Source organism: Octopus sinensis, linkage group LG26 (genome assembly GCF_006345805.1).
Source record: "Octopus sinensis linkage group LG26, ASM634580v1, whole genome shotgun sequence".
NCBI lineage: Eukaryota > Metazoa > Mollusca > Cephalopoda > Octopoda > Octopodidae > Octopus > Octopus sinensis.
The window spans coordinates 22200159-22221560 of NC_043022.1; the positions used below are offsets into that span (position 1 = coordinate 22200159).

The 21402-nt window shown below is 38.6% G+C and overlaps 2 protein-coding genes across 4 annotated transcripts in view; both read right to left on the bottom strand.

Moving 5' to 3' along the window:
- The window catches only part of LOC115224915 (unconventional myosin-XVIIIa), a 324165-nt gene that overhangs the window by 272031 nt on the left and 30732 nt on the right, over window positions 1-21402 (bottom strand). For 2 of the 3 annotated variants that reach the window (XM_029795876.2, XM_036513801.1), the window contains exon 2: window positions 10160-10249. The exons of the other annotated variant lie outside the window; for it this stretch is intronic. In XM_029795876.2, coding sequence (XP_029651736.1) covers window positions 10160-10249 — 90 coding nt within the window. The remainder of the gene's footprint in view (window positions 1-10159; window positions 10250-21402) is intronic. 3 annotated transcript variants of the gene reach the window in all.
- Window positions 696-21402, bottom strand: part of LOC118768051 — a 108138-nt gene continuing 87431 nt past the window's right edge. Inside the window, exon 14 of the mRNA XM_036513806.1 lies at window positions 696-1101. Within this exon, the coding sequence (XP_036369699.1) occupies window positions 1073-1101 (29 nt within the window). The 3' untranslated portion in view covers window positions 696-1072. The remainder of the gene's footprint in view (window positions 1102-21402) is intronic.

Consider the following 21402-nt stretch of genomic DNA (forward strand, 5'->3'; position numbering starts at 1 on the left):
GTATGTATATATATATATATATATATATATATATATGGCAAAAACTGATTCTAGCAAAAACTGTCCGATGAACGGCAACGGGAAACTCAGAGTAACAGGTTTTGTTGAATTTTCTGCTGCTTTAAATAAAGTATATATATATATGTATATGTGTATATGTTTGTGTGTCTGTGTCCCCCCCACAAAGAGATTTTTTATGATAAAGTTGGAAAAAAAAAGCAATGAATAAAAAATATTTTTTAAATATGGGTAGAGTTATCTCAGTTTTGCCAAAAACGGTATCTTTAAAATAAAATTTCAAGTAAAATATTGGACATTTGAGTCTGTTTGAGCAGTGAAGCTTCTAGTTTTTACAAAGTCACTTGTGCCACTGTGCGACTTCTTTATATGACGATCTTCTGATGCTGTAGAACACAAAATGTGTACCATCGTGGAGAGGAAGAGAAAATTCCCTTTCTCTTAAGCTTTAATTTCAATTTTAAAATTCTCCGAATCTTGAAACAATATACAAAAACTAACTGAATTCTGAATTACAATATTTTATGTTTGTCAAAAAGATAACAAAGAAATCCCTTTCTTTCAGGCTTTTTGAGTGGGACAGTACCTTGTAGGATACTAAACTGTTGCAGAGAGGAAAATGTTTCCACTTCGATAAGTTGTTAAACATTTATACTGTGGGTATATCAACAATATACTTTAATTTCCAAATTAAATCACTTCTTTCTGGTCCTTCAGTTAAAAATTTTCTGAAAAATCTTCTTGAATGATCACTTCACCAGTTTTCAGGTTTTCATTCAGGAACTTGAGCTCTGCAAACTGCTGCTTAATGTTGTCAATGTGTCTGACGAACAGCTGTAGTTGCTCCACAAGATCTTTTGCCTTAGCAATTGAGCATTCCTGCAACAGCGTTCTCACTCACTTATCTTCGCTAGTCACCCACTAATAAAACTCCAAGGAATCTTCATTAGCATCAGCAAACACTTCATCTACTGGCTCAGTAACTCCACATTTTGGATATTCTCTGTCTACACAACATTTCTGCTCAAGGCTGTAGACTGTTTGCATTAGGACTTCACACATTTTCTGCAACAGACTTCCTCTCTGCAACAAAGAAATACTGATGTACCTTGGACAGAATACAAATACATCTGGCCATTTTGAAAACATTATTGAGTAGCTCTGGTCTAAAAACAGAGGTTCTGAAATGCAAGTTCTGAATTGGCCATTTGTGTGAGAACTCACAAGTCTTACAGTCTTTCGTTACTGTATTTATTTCGAGATGCTCTGTATTTCTTTCAATTATTTTAAGTATAACAAATCATCATCATCTTCATTTAGCATCCGCTTTCCATGCTAGCATGGGTTGGACGGTTCAACTAGGGCTGGGAAGCCAGAAGGCTGCACCAGGCCCAGTCTGATCTGGCAATGTTTCTACGGCTGGACGCCCTTCCTAACGCCAACCACTACATGAGAGTAGTGGGTGCTTTTTACGTGCCACTGGCACAGGTGCCAGACGGGGCTAGCAAACGGCTACGATCGGATAGTGCTTTTTACATGCCACCGGTACGGGGGCCAGGCAAGGCTGGCAACGGCCACAATTGGATGGTGCTTTTTACGTGCCACCGGCACGAGGCCAGTCGGGACGGCGCTGGCAACGGCCACGTTCGGATGGTTCTCTTACGTACCACTGGCACTGGTATCACAGCTGCAATTTCCATTGATGTTGATCGATTTCGATGACGTTAAAGTATTTAGTAAAATAACTTTGTTATAATTAAGCTAGTGTTAGGAACATAAATTGTGACTAAAGGTTTGGTGGAAGATTTTAATTCAGAACTTTTAAAAACAAGACATTTGTATTACAAAGCCAGAGCCAGTTTCAGCCGGGTTGGTAACAAAAGGGTTAAAATGTTGCAAAGGGGAAAATCATTTCTTGGACAAGAAATACTGCTGTTTCTCTGAAGCAGGTTTAGGTTTTCAGCAGTACTGAATATTTGTTCCCTTGAGGAGTCCATGTCTCAGTACTTTTAACCAGTTGAAGTTTTTTCTATTTCTGTCTAGCAAGAAAAAAAAAAAAAAAATTTCCCCTCCGCAATGGCCAAAATTAGAAATTATGAAAATTATGATAATTTATGTATAAGCAACAGTAGACCGACAATCATTTTCCCTGTTTTCACAGACTATGATTATTATGAAAAAAATTAATAAGAAATTTTTTTTCCAAATAAACAAACTTTATTTTTGATTTTTGTGTAAACAAAATACTGTGGAATGGCCCACTAATGCTGAGGGCTTAACAACTACAAAGACACACATTAGATACATTAATACTAAGAGCTTAACAACAACTATAACAAGGAAGGACACATTAGATAATGTAGTCCAAGATACACAAATGTTGAAGCCTTAGCAACAACTAAAAGGAAGGACATTTGATAATGTAATCCTAGATATTGTTATTCTGAGGGTTTAACAAAAACAATAGGAAGGACACATTAGACAATGTAGTTCTGGATATAGTGAATAAAATAGGGGATATTCATGTTGAAATATTTGATCATCAACAAGTCTGCTGGTTCATAGCTGGCCTGGGGTTTAACAACACAATATATACCTATTTCTTTACTACCCACCAGGGGCTAAACACAGACACACGGATTAAGTCAATTACATCGACCCCAGTGCATAACTGGTACTTAATTTATTGACCCCGAAAGGATGAAAAGCAAAGTCGACCTCGGCGGAATTTGAACTCAGAACGTAACAGCAGACGAAATACGGCTACGCATTTTGCCCGGTGTGCTAACGTTTCTGCCAGATCACCACCAATATATACCACCCAACAAGAGAACCCACCCCTACAACATTTGATTTACAGGAAATAGCAACCAATCACCTCCAGATCACACTTTACCATTTTAAGAGAAACATTGGACAATGGAGATTCTGGTATCAATACAAATGTATTGATACTTTCAGCAGGAGTGGCCGTGTGGTAAGTAGCTTGTTTACCAACCACATGGTTCCGGGTTCATTCCCACTGCGTGGCACCTTGGGCAAGTGTCTTCTACTATAGCCTCGGGCCAACCAAAGCCTTGTGAGTGGATTTGGTAGGCAGAAACTGAAAGAAAGCCATCGTATATATGCATATATATATATATATATATATATATGCATATATACGATATATGCATATATATATATGTGTGTGTGTGTGTGTGTGTTTGTGTGTCTGTGTTCGTCCCCCCCAACATCGCTTGACAACCGCTGCTGGTGTGTTTACGTCCTTGTAACTTAGCGGTTCAGCAAAAAAGAATGACAGAATAAGTACTAAGTACTAGGCTTACAAAGAATAAGTCCTGGGGTTGATATGCTCGACTAAAGGCGGTGCTCCAGCATGGCCGCAGTCAAATGACTGAAACAAGTAAAAGAGTATAATAGATTGGTGTCACACCTGAACAAATAAATCAACCATGATTCATCGCTAAAGTTTTAATTATCAGAAATATTTTATCATGATTAGAGAAAAAGGAATTTATCAGTAATATTAGTGGTGGTGGTTGTCTCTAGGACTACACTGTCTAATGTGTCTTTCTTTATTCAAGACAATAGTGTATGTTGTGTGTGCGTGGCTGCTTTACTAGAAGGCCGACTGACAATATAGACCCTCCTTTGTTGTTGTTTAGCCCCAGGCCAATTTTAACTGAGCAGACATATCATTGAAACCATTCCAGCCATGCATTTCATCTATTCTCTATACTCTTTACTCTTTTACTTGTTTCAGTCATTTGACTGCGGCCATGCTGGAGTACCGCCTTTAATCGAGCAACTCGACCCCGGGACTTATTCTTTTGTAAGCCCAGTACTTATTCTATCGATCTCTTTTGCCGAACTGCTAAGTAACGGGGACGTAAACACACCAGCATCGGTTGTCAAGCAATGCTAGGGGGACAAACACAGACACACAAACATACACGCACACACACATATATATATATATATATATATACATATATACGACGGGCTTCTTTCAGTTTCCGCCTACCAAATCCACTCACAAGGCACCGGTCGGCCCGGGGCTATAGCAGAAGACACTTGCCCAAGGTGCCATGCAGTGGGACTGAACCCGGAACCATGTGGTTGGTTAGCAAGCTACTTACCACACAGCCACTCCTGCGCCAATGCACAGAGAATCCACATTATTGAATGTGTCTTTTTTTTAAAACAGTACAGCACAATTTGAGGGAGATTTAGCTGTTATTTCTACCAAGATGAGCAAATATATAGAGGGTCCCTTGTTAGAAAGGACTAGCAGTGCTCGTATCTCTATATGGTGTTTAGCTGCATTTCTTTACATTCAAAGTGCATTCAGAGTCCAAATCTTGCTGAAGTCAATTTCAACTAATCAAATCTGGGGTTGATATTATTCTTTTTCTATTTTCAGCCAACAGGCTGTGGTCGTGTTGGGGGTAGAGTAATGATTATTATTCAACGAGGTGGATTTGTAGAATCATGAGACCATCCATACAAAAAAAAAAAAAAAAAAATTCAGGCGCAGGAGTGGCTGTGTGGTAAGTAGCTCACTTACCAACCACATGGTTCTGGGTTCAGTCCCACTGCGTGGCATCTTGGGCAAGCGTCTTCTACTATAGCCTCGGGCCAACCAAAGCCTTGTGAGTGGATTTGGTAGACGGAAAATGAAAAGAAGCCCGTTGTAAGTATATATATATATGTGTGTGTGTGTGTGTGTGTGTGTTTGTCTTCCCAACATCGCTTGACAACCAATGCTGGTGTGTTTACATCGCTGTAACTTAGCGGTTCGGCAAAAGAGACCAATAGAATAAGTACTAGGCTTACAAAGAATAAGTCCTGGGGTCGATTTGCTTGACTAAAGGCGGTGCTCCAGCATGGCCGCAGTCAAATGACTGAAACAAGTAAAAGAGAGTATTTAGTTATTTATATTCTGAGTTCAAATCCAGTTGTATAAAGTTGACTTTATTTTAATGATCCAGGAAATATGAACAATAAAGTACCTGCCGTATACTACATACAGTCCATCGAATACAGGGGCTCTCAACCGGGTTCATATAAGACTTTAAGAGGCCCATAAATGCAATATAATAAATTGGGGTCCATGGTAATTATTTAGGGGCCATGAAAAAATTGTGCTTCATACCAGCACAGTTTATATGCAATTACTGGTTATACATCCACAATAGTGGATGTATAACCAATTTATTGCGTATAAAAGTTTGACTGCACAAAATATTTTAAGAATTTTTATGTAAGTCCTAATAATATTTAATTATAAAAATACAATAGGATTTTTTTTAAAACATTGAAAGGCTAAGAAGGTCCATCCAAGTAAAATAGGAATCAAAGGGGTCCATAGGTAAAAAATGGTTGAGAACCCCCGATATTAAGACCAAACCCACTCTCAATATGCAGCCTGGTAACTATGTTAGAAATTGGTGGAAATACTAATGTTATTACTGGAAATAATTAAAATTTTAAAAAGGAAAAAGTTTAAATGCTTAGAAATAATCAAATATAAATATTTCATAGGGAATTGAATAAATGTATTTAGTATGAGAGAGGGGGGGAGTTAGAGGGAGACAGACGGACAGACAGTGAGAGAGAACAAGTGATGAGAGAATGACAAAAAAAAAGTAGAGAATAACAGATAGTGACAGACTAAGAGGAAGAAAGATGTGAAAGGCAGAAAGAAAAATAAGGGCCTGTCCTTATTTTTATTTTCCTTACTGCATGACAGAGGGACAGAAAGAGAGAGATAAAGAGAAACAGTGAAACTGAAGGTATTAGTAACACTAGATATTATAGCAGAAAGGGCAGCGAGCTGGTAGAAATGTTAGTACGCCGGGCGAAATGCGTAGCAGTATTTCGTCTGCCGTTACGTTCTGAGTTCAAATTCCGCCGAGGTCGACTTTGCCTTTCATCCTTTCGGGGTTGATAAATTAAGTACCAGTTACGCACTGGGGTCGATGTAATTGACTTAATCCCTCTGTCTGTCCTTGTTTGTCCCCTCTGTGTTTAGCGCCTCGTGGGTAGTAAAGAAATAGATATTATAGTGGAAATATCAACATTGAATGTAGTGATAGCAATGGGAGCATTTTAGAAGTGTTGCATGTTTTTTTTTTATACAAATATTGGACCCATCCCCATTGCTAAGCTCCTGTAAATTAGTTAACTGGGTAGCCAGTCCAGCTGGTAGAGAGTATATTCAACAAGACAGTATCAACACACAATCTCAGCTCCTATGAACTAGTTCACTTTCTTCACCCTGCAGATCTCTCTCACTACCCACATGGTCACCACTCAAATACTTACCATCAAAGACCAAGCCGAACACCAACCTAGTCATTCTGGCAAGGCAGGAAGGACCTACAGGAGATGTGGGCACTTCCCTTCTTTTCACAGACTAATTATAATAATCATATAAAAACAGTCACCATGATGATGCCAATGAGTCAAACGATCCAAATGACAATATTAGCTTGACTATGATTAACACAGAAATGCCACATTTAATTAAGAGTTCAGTATTTTATAATTTATGTATTAGTCAGTTGTAATTTAAAGAGACGACTAATACCAACAACTATACAGTCTTTTACTGGTGTCAGTTACTAGAATGCTGCTGTGTTTGGGACACTGCCTTGAAGGGATTTTAGCTGCTTACACTGATCCCATAACTTATTTTAGTTTGGTGTTAATGCCGTAGGTCTCTATGGAGTGGTTAGGTTACCTTTTTTGTTATAAAGGGATATAATTTGAAACACTCGTTTACATCAGTACAGACACAAACAGACATAAAAATGAGATGAGTGTGTGTGTGTGTGTCTGTGAATGTGTGTGTGTGTCTGTGAATGTGTGTGTGTGTCTGTGAATGTGTGTGTGTGTCTGTGAATGTGTGTGTGTGTCTGTGAATAAATAAGAGTGGCTGTGTGGTAAGTAGCTTGCTTACCAACCACATGGTTCCAGGTTCAGTCCCACTGTGTAGCACCTTGGACAAGTGTCTTCTACTATAGCCTCGGGCCGACCAGAGACTTTTAAGTGGATTTTGTTGATGGAAACTGAAAGAAACCAATCATATATATATATATATATATATATATATATATATATATATATGTACGACGGGCTTCTTTCAGTTTCTGTCTACCAAATCCACTCACAAGGCTTTGGTTGGCCCGTGGCTATAGTAGAAGACACTTGCCCAAGGTGCCACGCAGTGGGAATGAACCTGGAACCATGTGGTTGATAAGCAAGATACTTACCACACAGCCACTCCTGCGCCTACATTGAATATTTCTTTTATACATACTCACCCTGTAAACATGGGTTCAAATCTTGTTTACAAAAGATGGACCTTTAACTTCAATAACTCTTTTAACTTTTCAAGTTTTCTGTTTTTGTTACTCATATCAAAAATTTTTACCAATTTGTATTGATAAAAATTCTTCTGCAAACTCTAGTAATTTCAAAATTTCCTAGGGTAAGATTTTCAGAGCTGTTAATCTTGTTTAGTGCAGAAGAATTAGGGACTTCGAATTAGTAAAACAATAAAAGGGAAAGAAAGTTGTAAAGGTCAAAGTTGAAAACAGTAAGGTTTGTTTTGATGAATAAGAGAAGTAATGTGTTAGGTAGGATGCTTTGTCAAAGAGAAAAGATTTAGATTGACTGATGGAAGATACAGATGTAACTGTACACATGGCTTAGTGGTTAGGTTTTGATTCCTGGACCGGGCGATGCATTGTATTCTTGAGCAAAACACTTCATTTCACGTTGCTCCAGTCCACTCAGAGTGGCAAAAATGAGTCATCCTGCAACGGACCGGTGTCCTGTCCAGGTGGGGAATTTCTTATTTCTTTATTGCCCATAAGGGGCTAAACATAGAGGGGACAAACAAGGACAGACAAAGGGATGAAGTCGATTACATCGACCCCAGTGCATAACTGGTACTTTATTTATCCACCCCGAAAGGATGAAAGGCAAAGTCGACCTCGGCGGAATTTGAACTCAGAACGTAACGGCAGATGAACTACTGGTAAGCATTTCACCCGGCGTGCTAACATTTCTGCCACCTCGCCGCCTTCAGGTGTGGAATTTCTACGCCACTGAAACCGGGAAACTGGCACTTATGAGCCTGGCATGGCTCAAGAAGGAACAACCTCATATATAATAGTTACAATGTAATCACTGTGACTTAAGTTTATGATTCATGTCGGTGTTTTCCAACTAAGATGGCATGATACCTTGAAATGTTGTCAAAGGTGATTAAAAATGATGCAAGATTTATCAGATTAGAATTGGTAAAAGATTCAACAGTGATGAAATCAAATCCTTCAACAAACTTCGACAACAGAAATTTAATTATTGAGTGAATGAGAAGGCTTGTACATTGGTGCACATACAGCTAGAAATAACAACCAAATATCCCTCAAACAACACCTTAAAAAATGATGGACACATTGTATAATGTAGTTCAAGAACATTGTTTGGAAATAAGATAGGGTGGTGGTGGCCACAGCTGAAATTAGTTTTGATCACAGGCCTGCTGGTTTAGAACCGACTTAAGGTTAAAAAACATTTATTCTTTACTTGTTTCAGTTATTAGACTGCAGCCATATTACGGCACTGCCTTGAAGGGTTTTAGTCAGACAAATCTACCCAGTACTTTTTTTTCAAGTTTGGTAGTTATTTCATTGGTCTCTGTGCCAATTCACTAAGTTACAGGATGTAAATAAACCAACACTGGTTGTTAAACAGTGGGTAGGAACAAACACAAAGACATAGATACAACAGGCTTCCATGCAGTTTCCAACTATCAAATTCTCTCTCAAGACTTTGGTCAGACTGGGGCTTATTATATGAGACACCTGCCCAAGGTGCAGTGCAGTGGGACTGAACCCAAAATCCATATGGCTGCAAAGCAAGCTTCTTAACCACACAGTTATGTCGAGCAAATTTAAATTTTCTAAATTAAAATTAATAGACATCCCAAGCAGAAATACAATATCTCACAAATGTTGGCTTTTTGTTTGTGTTTATTTTTCATTATGAAAATAAAGTAGGAGAGAACTGAGCCATGGGTTAATACAATGTCTTCCTAAGTGGGTCCCAAAGAGCATGAGTCACATTAAAAATTCTGAGATTTCACGAGATAAGGGGTCCATAAATAAAATTGAATAAAAGTTTTATTTTTTAGAAAATGCTCTTCACCATTTTCAAAGTAAGTTATTTTATGGTTATTAATGAATAAATTTTCCAAAACAAATTGTTTCATTTAATGTTTTATAAAAATTAGATTGGTAGTGATTGTCCATAAAATAATAGGATTTTTCCACAATTTTTGGAAAACTGCAAAAAGAGTCCCATTACAAAATAAATTTATGAATCACTAGGTGGTGGACTGGCAGAATCAATAAGGTAACAGACAAAATGCCTTGGTGGAGGCACATGGCTTAGTGGTTAGAGCAGCAGACTCACGGTCGAGGGATCACGGGTTCGAATCTCAGACCGGGTGATGTGTGTGTTTATGAGTGAAAATACCTAAGCTCCACGCGACTCCGGCAGAAGGTAATGGCGAACTTCTGCTGACTCTTTCGCCACAACTTTCTCTCACTCTTTCCTCCTGCATCTTGCAGCTCACCTGCGACAGACCGGCGTCCTGTCCAGGTGGGGAACCTATACGCTATGGAAACCGGGAAACCGGCCCTTATGAGCCAGGCATGGCTCGAGAAGGAACAAAAAAAAAATGCCTTGCTGTTTTTAGTAACATCCCTTAGATCAACTTTGCCTTTCAGCATTCTAGGGTCAATAAAAAAAAATACCAGTCTTAATTGAATTAATCAACTCATCCTTCCTTCCAAATTTAAGACTTTCTGCCTATGTTAAAAATCAATATTGATTAATGAGCCATGAGAGACAGGTTCAATATACAGTTGAGGATAAGTGGATGGATGGATGAAGACACTAATGGCATACTGGTGTGAAAGATAACAGTTTTGAAAGAGAATAAGGACATAGAGATATGAGAAAGGGCAATACAATTAATAACTGATATTAGAAAGAGTTTTGTGGTTGGAGGGGTGAATAGGTGTTTGGCATCAAGCAGCATACAATGAGCCAGACAAACCTAAGGAGTTTCTGGAGCTTCTAAATTGAGATGCTGAGGGACTCAATCTTCCACTGATGTAGAGTTTTCTTGAGTTTCGAGTGACCACTCCTAAAGAAGGCAACACTTTAGATAGGTCAATTAGCAACATAATTAGGTCAACAAGGGGAATGAAATACTGACTGGACTTTACAATACAAACAGCAATTAGTATCATCATCATCATCAAAATACAATTAACATTGTCATTTATCATATAATCATTATCATCAACATCAATATCATCTTGAGTGGAAGACGAATAAAATGAGATAAAGAATCACATTAAAGCAATATAGAAAGAACATTAAATTAGGGAAGGTGCATATAAATGTATGTCCAACAATACTATACTTGTTCCACGTTCTCGCGTTGTTGTGTTTTCTCTTTGTGTTTTCATGTTTGGATTAACTATATATTATATATATATATATATATGTTTAAAGATCTAGTAGAGGTAGAATCAACAAAAAGTACTCCATCCAGTGAGAGATGAATATCAATTTAAATACACAAACAAAAGAGCTACTAATAATTTCATGCTTTTATGATACTTGAACAGGCATATTTATAAAATGCGGCATATATCTTAAAGCAATCTTTCAGGCTCTGTTTATGCGTTATATATATTTTAAAAACAAGAATGCTAAACAGTAAAAAAAAATAAGAAAAAATGTGGAAAAAACATGAAGAAGGTTGGTGCAAACAATGGAAACTTTGTTACATGAGGTTGACGTTACAGCTATGCACCAAGACAAATCAATTGAAGAGAAGATTTATATTGGGTTATGTGAGGGCAAATTCAAGAGGCATTACGCAAACCACCTATCTTTCCAGCACATCATAAAAGTAATGTAACTAATTTGGCTAACCAAATATGGAATTTGAAGAGTAGCTCCACATTACATAGAATTAAGTAAAGAATAGGGGAGAAATCCAAGCCATATGTTAATGGAACTAAGATGTGCAATTTATGTGCAGCAGAAAAATGTCATATTCTTCTTAGGTCATGTATACGCCCAAGTTTTTATTAACTACATATATGTATATATGTCATCATCATCGTTTAACGTCTACCTTCCATGCTAGCATGGATAGGACAGTTTGACAGGAGTTGGCCAGGCAGAAAACAGCACCAGACTTCTGTGTCTGTTTTGGCAGAATTTTTAAAGCTTGATGCCCTTCCAAACACCAACCACCCAGCAGAGTGGATTGAGTGCTTTTTACATGGCACTTGCACAGGCGAGGTCAGTTTCAGCAAGGTTTTTACAGCTGGATACCCTTCCAAATGCCAACTACTTTACAGTGTGGACTGGATGCTTTTTACATGACATCAGCACTGGCGGGTGGGTGGGGGGTCACCATGTAAGTTGCAAGACAAAGATCCTTTGAGTGGGAAGGGGGACTTGGAGGAGATGATCTTGTGTCACATGATGAAAGGGTATAGTGGGATAGAGAGAGACAGAAACAGATGCTATGTTATAGAGGCAGTACATGGTTAACTGGCCAGAAAGAGAGAGAGAGGGAGAGTGGATCAGGAATGAGGACAGAAACAGGTATGCTGCTGTAAAGGAGATATATGGTTACCCAGCCTGAGGGAAGAGCAAGAGAAGAAGAGAGAGAATTGGAGACATAAAGAGTGCAAGAAAGCAGGAGAGTGCTGGGCATACTCACAAGGGTGGGGATCAGAATATAAATGGGGTGGTTGAGTAAAAGAAGTGAGAGAGAGAGATGGTGGCAAGTGCTAGGACACCTTGAGGTGTGGAGGTCATAATATTACATACATATATAAGTGTGCATGTGTATGTAAGGTACCCAACATGGCCTCAGCACACTGAACTCAGGTGAGCTAGGTAGAAAGAGAGAGACGGGAGGCGGTAGAAGTGCTTCGTTTACTGTAAACATCCTATAATAAATACTGAATAGTGCGATTTAGCTTGGAAAAAAGCTAACAGCTACCATGGCAACAGACAAGTAGTAGTGGTGGTGGTGGTAGTAGTAGTAGTGGTGTTGATGATGGTGATGGTGGTGGTGGTAGTAGTAGTAGTAGTAGTAGTAGCAGCAGTAGTAAGGTGATGATGATAATGGCAATGCAATTAATTGTTGCTACTACTAGCAGCAGTCACTGTGACAACATATTGTGTGGCTGTCCAGCTTAACAATTTCAGTGGAGGAAAACAGTGTGTGTGTGTGTGTACACAGAACTGGAGGTTGTGTATATACAGAACTGTTTGCAGTTGTGTATGTACATACCAAGTTGTGTGAATGAGCATAGAGTTGTTGTTGTGTGTGTATGAACAGCTGTTGTGTGCAATGGGGTTTGTCATTACTGTATCAATACCTCAGGACATTGGCACCTATGTGCACCATGACCACCACTACGGTGGCCAACAACAACTAGCATCTACATCACCACCGCCATGATAATAACCCAAATTCTAAATGACATGGTAGAAATAGCAACCAAATTACCCTCAGATCACATCCCACTATCTCAACGAAAGAAAAGGGAGACATTGAATCCTGATATACAAAATGATGAGATGGTCATGACTGGAATATATTTGATCTGTGGCTAAACAACATTATCATATTTCAGTTCTATATTTAAGAGATGAGGAATTATGTACATTATTTACATTCGACGGATATTTGTCCTCATCTTGTTTGTTGTTAACACAACGTTTCGGCTGATATACCCTCCAGCCTTCTTCAGGTGTCTTGGGGAAATTTCAAACTTGGGTTCTCATTCCTAAGGTATTCTTCGATGTTATTATTATTATTATTATTATTATTGTTCAGGTCACTGCTTGGAATCGAACTCGGAATCTTGGGGTTAGTAGCCCGCGTTCTTAGCCCCAAGACTCCGAGTTTAATTCCAAGCAGTGACCTGAACAATAACAATAATAACATCAAAGAATACCTTAGGAACGAGAACCCAGGTTTGAAATTTCCCCAAGACACCTGAAGAAGGCTGGAGGGTATATCAGCCAAAACGTGTTAACAACAAAGATGAGGAAAAATATCCGTCGAATGTAAATAATATAAATAATTATCATATTTCTTCACCACCTAAGTGAAAGTATATGTCATAGTGGCAAGGGTGTTCATGCAACGTCAAGACAAAGATAGACACATAGACACACACACACACACTGGGCTTCTTATCCACTGATAAGGCTTTGGCTAATCCAGCTGCTATCGCAGGTCATACAACTGCATAGAGCAAGAATGGATAACATATGGAACATGCACTAAAAGCGATGCATTTGGATGATTGGAAGAGGTGCAATGCATACCTGATCAATTATTTTTAATTGCTATAGCCAGCCATCTTAACCCTTTAGCATTTAAACCGGCCATATCTGGCCCAAATATTCTACCTATCTTATGTTCAAACTTGCCAGATTTCGCCTCTCACACCTACCCTACAATGTAATTCTAAATATAAACAATCACACCATCGAAATCCCAAAGCTATGAAATAATGCATGATTAATTGAAAGCAATGTGAATGCATAACCATTTCATTTGGCTGATTACTCTGAACGCGAAAGGGTTAATGACCTAAATTTGAAACTGCACAGCAAGAACAAATTGTTTTCTTAGTAAATGGTATTAATGCATTCAAGATGAAATAACTGAAGCTGTTCAACCTCACACCTAGAATATGAGGAAATGAGTCAGCTTCAATACTGAAAAGAACAGAGTTGATATGCTGAGGATAATGGTAAAGTTTTAAAATATGTTGAAAAAAAATCAGGTTATTGCAAGAAGCATCTGAAAGTCTTTTACATGATTTTGCTAAAGATGGTAATAAAGCAGTTAAAAATTGCATGGCACCTTGAGTGAGTGTCTTCTACTATAGTCCCTGGGTTGACCAGAGCCCTATGAGTGGATTTGCTAGAGATAAATTGAAAGAAGCCTGTTGTGTGTATGTGTGTCCATCTTGGGTATGACATTAAACTGCATCCAGTGGTGAAGCTCCAGTTCAGAAGTTCTGGAACTGTGGGGAGGGTACCTGTGGAAGGGGTAGACCCAGGAAAACATAGGACAAAGTGGCAATAATGGATCTTCGGATGTTGGACTTCACTGAGGAAATGACAAAGGACTGGGAGGTGTAGTGATTTGCTGTGCTTGATTAGATGTGTCAAGCCAAGTAAAATCACTGGCTTGTCCTTTCAGGTACCAGTGCCACATAAAAAAAGCTCTTGCGCTGGTGCTGTGTAAATGCACCTTTGCCAGCAGCATATAGTAAGCAACTAGCACACTCTGTTAAAGGGTTGGCATTGGGAAGGACCTCCAGATGTCCCAGCTGGTCAGCTCCATGTCAAACCATCAACTCATACCAGCATAGAAACCGGACATTAACCCTTTAGTATTTAAACCGGCCATATCCGGCCAAAATAGTTAATCTGTTTTATGTTCAAACTGACCAGATCCAGGCTCTCACACCTAACCTACAATGTTATTCTACATTAAGTAATTACACCATCAACATCTTGAAGATATGAGATAATGCATGATTAATTCAAATTAATGGGAATCAATAGGCATTATGTTTGATTGAATAATCTGAACACTAAAGGGTTAAACAGTGATGATGATCATACACATCTGTCTTCAAAAAAAAGAAAATACAGGCACTGGATTGTGTGAATACACTTTCTGAAAATAATACAAAGTGGTCCTAGCTAGAATGCTTCTGACTTAGGCCTAACCGATATCACATACATCCACACAGGGATTCAGGTAAACCACACACACACACAAACAGCTATTTAAGATAAGGATCACAAACTGAGAGATGAGGTATACAGATAGAAAATAAGAACCAGCTTAATGTCAGATCCTTTGAAGATTATCAAGGACTTACACGAATTAACAGATATGTGGGTATATAAATACACACACAGGCACACTCACAAACACTAAGTCTCTCGCTCTTGCACATACACTCTCTCTCTCACACACACACACACACATCGCTCTGTCTTATACAAACATTAACTGTTGCACACACACTCTTTCACACACACACACGTATTAAGCCAACGGATCCTGTATTTGTTTCAGTAATGAGTGTTCTAGTTGTTTGATCAACTTCCTATTATATTCATACAGACTGGGTCAAGCCGTGTCTCTGGTAAAAGACCACATGTTCAAGGTGCCACATAGGAGAACTAAACACAGGTTACATCTAGTCACCTAGTTTGTCTCTGACCACATACACCTTTCGCTATATGCTATGACAAATACTGTGTACCAACATGGTTGGTTGATTTGCCAGAAATAGCAGTGAAATGTCAAACCATACACTATTGTCTGTAAGAAAAACAGTACAACACCTTTACTCTTTTACTTGTTTCAAATCATTTGACTGCGGCCATGCTGGAGCACCGCCTTTAGTCGAGCAACTCGACCCCGGGACTTATTCTTTGTAAGCCCAGTACTTATTTTATCGGTCTCTTTTGCCGAACCGCTAAGTTACGGGGACATAAACACACCAGCATCGGTTGTCAAGCAATGCTAGGGGGACAAACACAGACACACAAACACGCACACACATACATATATACGACGGGCTTCTTTCAGTTTCCGTCTACCAAATCCACTCACAAGGATTTGGTCGGCCTGAGGCTATAGTAGAAGACACTTGCCCAAGGTGCCACACAGTGGGACTGAACCCGGAACCATGTGGTTGGTAAGCAAGTTACTTACCACACAGCCACTAAAGTTTTAGAATATACTATGTCTGAAAATAAAAACAGATACCTTATCTTGACATGGTCTTGTGATTTTCTAAATATAGCAGCTAAATTATGCTTTGCTATCTTAAAAAGCAGGGGACACTTAGATGCACTATCTCTGAATAAAAGATGGAATGGCCACAACTGGAATACCTTTGATTACACTCTCATGAATCAAGACTGCTCTAGGGATTAAATGTTTTCTAGTCCTTTCAAATTCTCAAGTGAACTTTCTCACTATTTTTATCATGTACACTGATCCAAGCCGGTGAGCTGGCAGAATCATTAGCACGTCAGGTGAAATGCATAATGGTGTTTCGTCTGCCGCTGCGTTCTGAGTTCAAATTCCGCCGAGGTCGACTTTGCCTTTCATCCTTTCAAGGTCGATAAATTAAGTACCAGTTGAGTACTGGGGTCAATGCAATCGACTTACCCCTTCCCCCAAAATTTCAGGCCTTGTGCCTATAGCAGAAAAGATCATGTACACTGATCCAGAACATCTGGTCATTTTCTCCTAATTTTCTGTCTGTCTGTATGTCTGTATTTCTCACTGTCTCTCTCTCTCTCTCTCTCTCTCTCTATGATCTAGCTAGAGATCTAAAAATCTGCACAGTTGAAACATATTGCTTCACCCGTCTGCCAGTTTTTAAGATAATCAAACCAAACTTTCATTTCGAGCCTATCACCCCCAATTAGTATTCCTGCCAAATTTGGTGAAAATCCGTTCAGCCGGTTTCCAGTAATTTTGTAATTACACAAAGATGAACGATTACAATATCCCGCTTTTGCTTCTGCGCACAAGGTTAAAAAAATTAAAGATTAAAAACTGCATGGAAGAGAACAGACTAATGAGTAGCAGAACAGTTCATAAATAAAAATGACAGATATCCAGTGTTAGACACATTGATGTGGTACGATAAACCATCATTCGAACACAGTGTGAGTTAATGGCCATGCTACTAACGCAATTGATAAAGTACTTTCCCAAAAGAATGAGTCACTGTTAAACTTCAAAAGGATATACATAAGGACAGGATAAGAAAAAGTCAAGTTATTTGAAAAAGCAGTGTTTTGTATCTGATAAGAAATTAAATCTCACAAGTGTCAAAGTATGAAGTCTGTTTGTGTTATTGAAGAGTAAAAGATTTCTTTCATAAGTAGGTAGGTGGTACTTTTAGCAATAACTATAGCGCTAGGGAGTGTATGTCTCTCTTGAAGTTATGTTGTAGATTTAATCTTGTTTCTTTAAAATTATCCACATTGAAGTTAGAGGTTAACTATATTATTTACATTTGACGGATATTTGTCCTCATCTTGTTTGTTGTTAACGCAACGTTTCGGCTGATATACCCTCCAACTTTCATTAGGTGTCTTGGGGAAATTTCGAACCTGAGTTCTCATTCCTCAAGTATTTTTCGATAGTATTATTATTATTATTATTATTCAGGTCACTGCCTGGAATCGTACTTTGAATCTTGGGGTTAGTAGCCCACGCTCTTAACCACTATGCCATATGACTTCTCATTAAATAAGGATGAAAATTTCAAAACAGTTGAAAATTAATAAGATATGAGTAGATATTAAACTTTAAAAATGGTTGAGTCCTGCTCATTGATTATAAGTCTGTTCAGTGAGGGGAGACCAGGAGCTAAACAAGAACAAACTGTCAGATCATACAGGTCTACTCACCCAGGGATAAAATATCTATTTGACCAGGGATAAAATAACAACAGATGACTGTGCTTCATACTAAAAGATGAAGAAGTGCAATTTTTTTCAGTACTGTCCTTAGTGTATGTATCTGAGAGTGGAGTGTCTGGTAGTGAAGACTATGCAGTGCCTGAGGAGTGTGCGGTTCCTAGTGTATGAGTGTATGTACACTCCAAGCATATTGAATGACACAGGCACAGACACACTCAACTTCTCTCTCCCTCAAAAAGATCTCATTAAAAGGGATAATCCAAAAGAAAAAGGTTGTCTATTTTCCACCAGAGAACTATATTTTCCAAACTGCTGCAGGTTGTACAAATCTGTAAATCCATCTTGAAACCAAAGATGGTCGTTTTACTACTAGTGCTGACTTAAGCCACTCAAGTTGCTCATGGTAGATCTCCGTTGTCGTTTGGTTTGGGTTTAAAAGTTCTAAGTGGACTAAACCTTTCATACCCACCAAACAGATAAGAAAACCTTACGTGGGTGAAGACCTTCTTTAGCTTGGGATGCCAGTGTTTCTCTTCTTCCTACCCATTATCTTTGGTACTTGACATTTTTATAGAGAACTCATTTCTCATCACCAGTTACTATTCGGTTCAAAAGAGGTTCATTTGTGAGACATGATAGCAAAGAAAAGCACACATTTACTCTCAGTGTGCAATTAGACTGGGGAAGTTTGTGAGGAACCCACCAACCTAATTTGCTGACTTATCCGATGGCATTCAAGTGTTGATGAATGGTTGAATGACCAAATCCAAGCTTCTCTACTAGTTCCTCAACAGTTACGATGGGATTTTGTTCCACCAGGGTTTGCAGGACATCCTTGTCGAGCTCTACAGATCTTCCAGTAGAAGGCTTATCTTCTAGGCTGTAGTTTCCAGCTCAGAATTTCTGGAACCACTGTTGACACTGGCTTACACTTATTCTCAGATCCCCATATACTGCATTAATATTCCTTGCACTTTCCATTGCGTTGTTGCCTTTACTGAACTCATAAAGCAAAATATGCTGAATATGCTTCTTTGTCACTTTCATTATAGCTTTGAAAATACATACATTTTTAAATCGAACTGCATTCTTCAAAACTTACACTAAGAATAAATACAAGGTAAAATTACTACCTGCTTTTATAGCAAGTTGATGCAGGTAGTCTATCCTGTCCCACTTTGACTTTTAGTTCATGCAATTGAATAAAACCACATTATTTACGGGATGATCCAATACATATAAATCTTTTGCACATTTCCTGCGACGTTCATGTGTTAATGTCATGTGGCAGTATATTTTGCACCTAAAAAGAAGATTGACATGGTTGGGTAAACATGTTTAGTTATAATCAAGGCACTCCAAAATTAATCTGGCTGGTGGGAGAGTAGACAGGAGTCGTTTGTATCTAGTCCAGTGGCTAAAATTTAGGTTGTTAGTTGTGTAGCTTCCTCATGATAAGTGGCAGAATGAATTTCCGTGTGTGAATAGTTATTTGTGTATGTACTCTGTTAAAGTTTACGTCTTGGTTTGTACTTCTGTATGAAAGTATTTTCTTTGTTTATCCATGCTTCATTTGTGGTATTCACTGAACATAGGTAGAGTGGGAAGATCTGGAATTTGGAGGACTTATTTTTTGCACATATATCTATGCGACCACTTAGTGGAATCTGTCTAGTACTAGGATCTCATATTTCTTGTTGGTGAATGGTCTGTCTATTTCTTAGAGTAAGCTCTGACCTATGTAATCTTCATTACATTCTTGACATTTGATAGCGCATATTAAATTCCTTGAAGAACATGTAAATTGACTTTTTACGGTAAAAGTCTGTCCTGATTTGAATTTGTATGTTGTGTCTTCAATAAGGTTGATGTAGGAATATAGCAGGAAATGTACAAAGGTTAACTTAATGTGCTCATTCTCTACAAACACCTGACAGAAAATATTCAGAGCATTGATTGTTTGGACATGATCAGTCAACCATGTCAGCCTTAACTTATGACGTCAAACATTGTCACTTGATACTAACACACAGACGTAACAGGAAATGTAGAAAAATTTCTAAGACCAGTCATGTCACTATCTTCTACCAATCAAATCCCATTCAAAACATATACTAATTTGAGTCATAAACTCCTTATAAAAATAGGGCAAGCTTCAAACACTAATCAGAAGTAAAACAGCTGTGACATAATCTACATCCTTCTATTTGAACCTTTTGAAAATTAGTGTAAACTGTGAAACCGGTTAAAGCTTTAAATATATTAATAAAGAATATTTTAACTATTCTCAATGCATTTTCAACTTCTATTTTGATACGCACACACACACACACGCACACAAAAAATATATATATATATATATATATATATATATATATAGGCACAGGAGTGGCTGTGTGGTAAGTAGCTTGCTTACCAACACACGGTTATGGGTTCAGTCCCACTTCATGGCACTTTCGGCAAGCGTCTTCTACTATAGCCTTGGGCCGACCAAAGCCTTGTGAGTGGATTTGGTAGACAGAAACTGAAAGAAGCCCGTCGTGTATATATATGTGTGTGTGTGTGCGTGTGTGTTTGTGTGTCTATCTTTGTCCCCCTAGCATTGCTTGACAACTGATGCTGGTGTGTTAATGTCCCCGTAAATTAGCGGTTTGGCAAAAGAGACTGATAGAATAAGTACCGGGCTTACAAAGAATAAGTCCTGGGGTCGATTTACTCGACTAAAAGCAGTGCTCCAGCATGTGCATATTTTGTGATTCCACAATCTTTGCTGGTTGCAGAATGAGTTTGTCAAATCAAAGCAATTTGGTTTAATTTGTTTTTGCCGGTGGCACGTAAAAAGCACCATCCGTTCGTGTCCGTTGCCAGCCTCGCCAGGCCCCCGTGCCGGTGGCACGTAAAAGCACCATCCGTTCGTGGCCATTTGCCAGCTCCATCTGGCACCTGTGCGGGTCGCACATAAAAAGCACCCACTAAACTCACGGAGTGGTTGGCATTAGGAAGGGCATCCAGCCGTAGAAATACTGCCAGATCAGACTGGGCCTGGTGCAGCCTTCTGGCTTCACAGACCCCAGTTGAACCGTCCAACCCATGCTAGCATGGAAAGCGGACGCTAAATGATGATGATGATGATAATTCTATACCTGGTTGCACATGTCAATCCTATCCATAAAGATTATGAAGAGGAGAGGTGATAGTTTACACCCCTGGTGGAGCCTAATACACACATTGAGTGGTCTTGATTAAGTACCATTTATCCAAACACAAATACAAGGGCATTTATATGGAGGCTACAAAAAGTTCCCATTAGAAAATGAGTCATCAATCTATGTGTTTTCATAGCTGGTAACAAGGAAAAAGAAGAAAGAAGGAAAAAGAATGTAGGAAACGGAACACTAAGTCAAATAGTTTTGTGTAAATATGATGGAATTTTCACCGTCAGTTTGTTCATTCTGCCTGGGTGTGACATTAGTAATTCACAAACATATTCATCCCCATGTGTTCTGAGGACTGAAAGAGCAATGGAGTCGTAATAGTTTCTGAGAATGTGTACTTTCAGGCGTACCACAAATTTATAGTTATTTGATGTAAAATGTTTGGCAAGTTCTGTCAAACTACTGTTATTGTGCCAGAATTTTATTTAATTTTTTGGGGTTGTGCAACCAACATAAATCAAGTTGTGTTTAGTGCATTCTGCTGCATACACCAAATAGGAATCATTACACATCCCACCTTCTGTATAAATCATAACATTTCTGTTATGATTTGTGATGG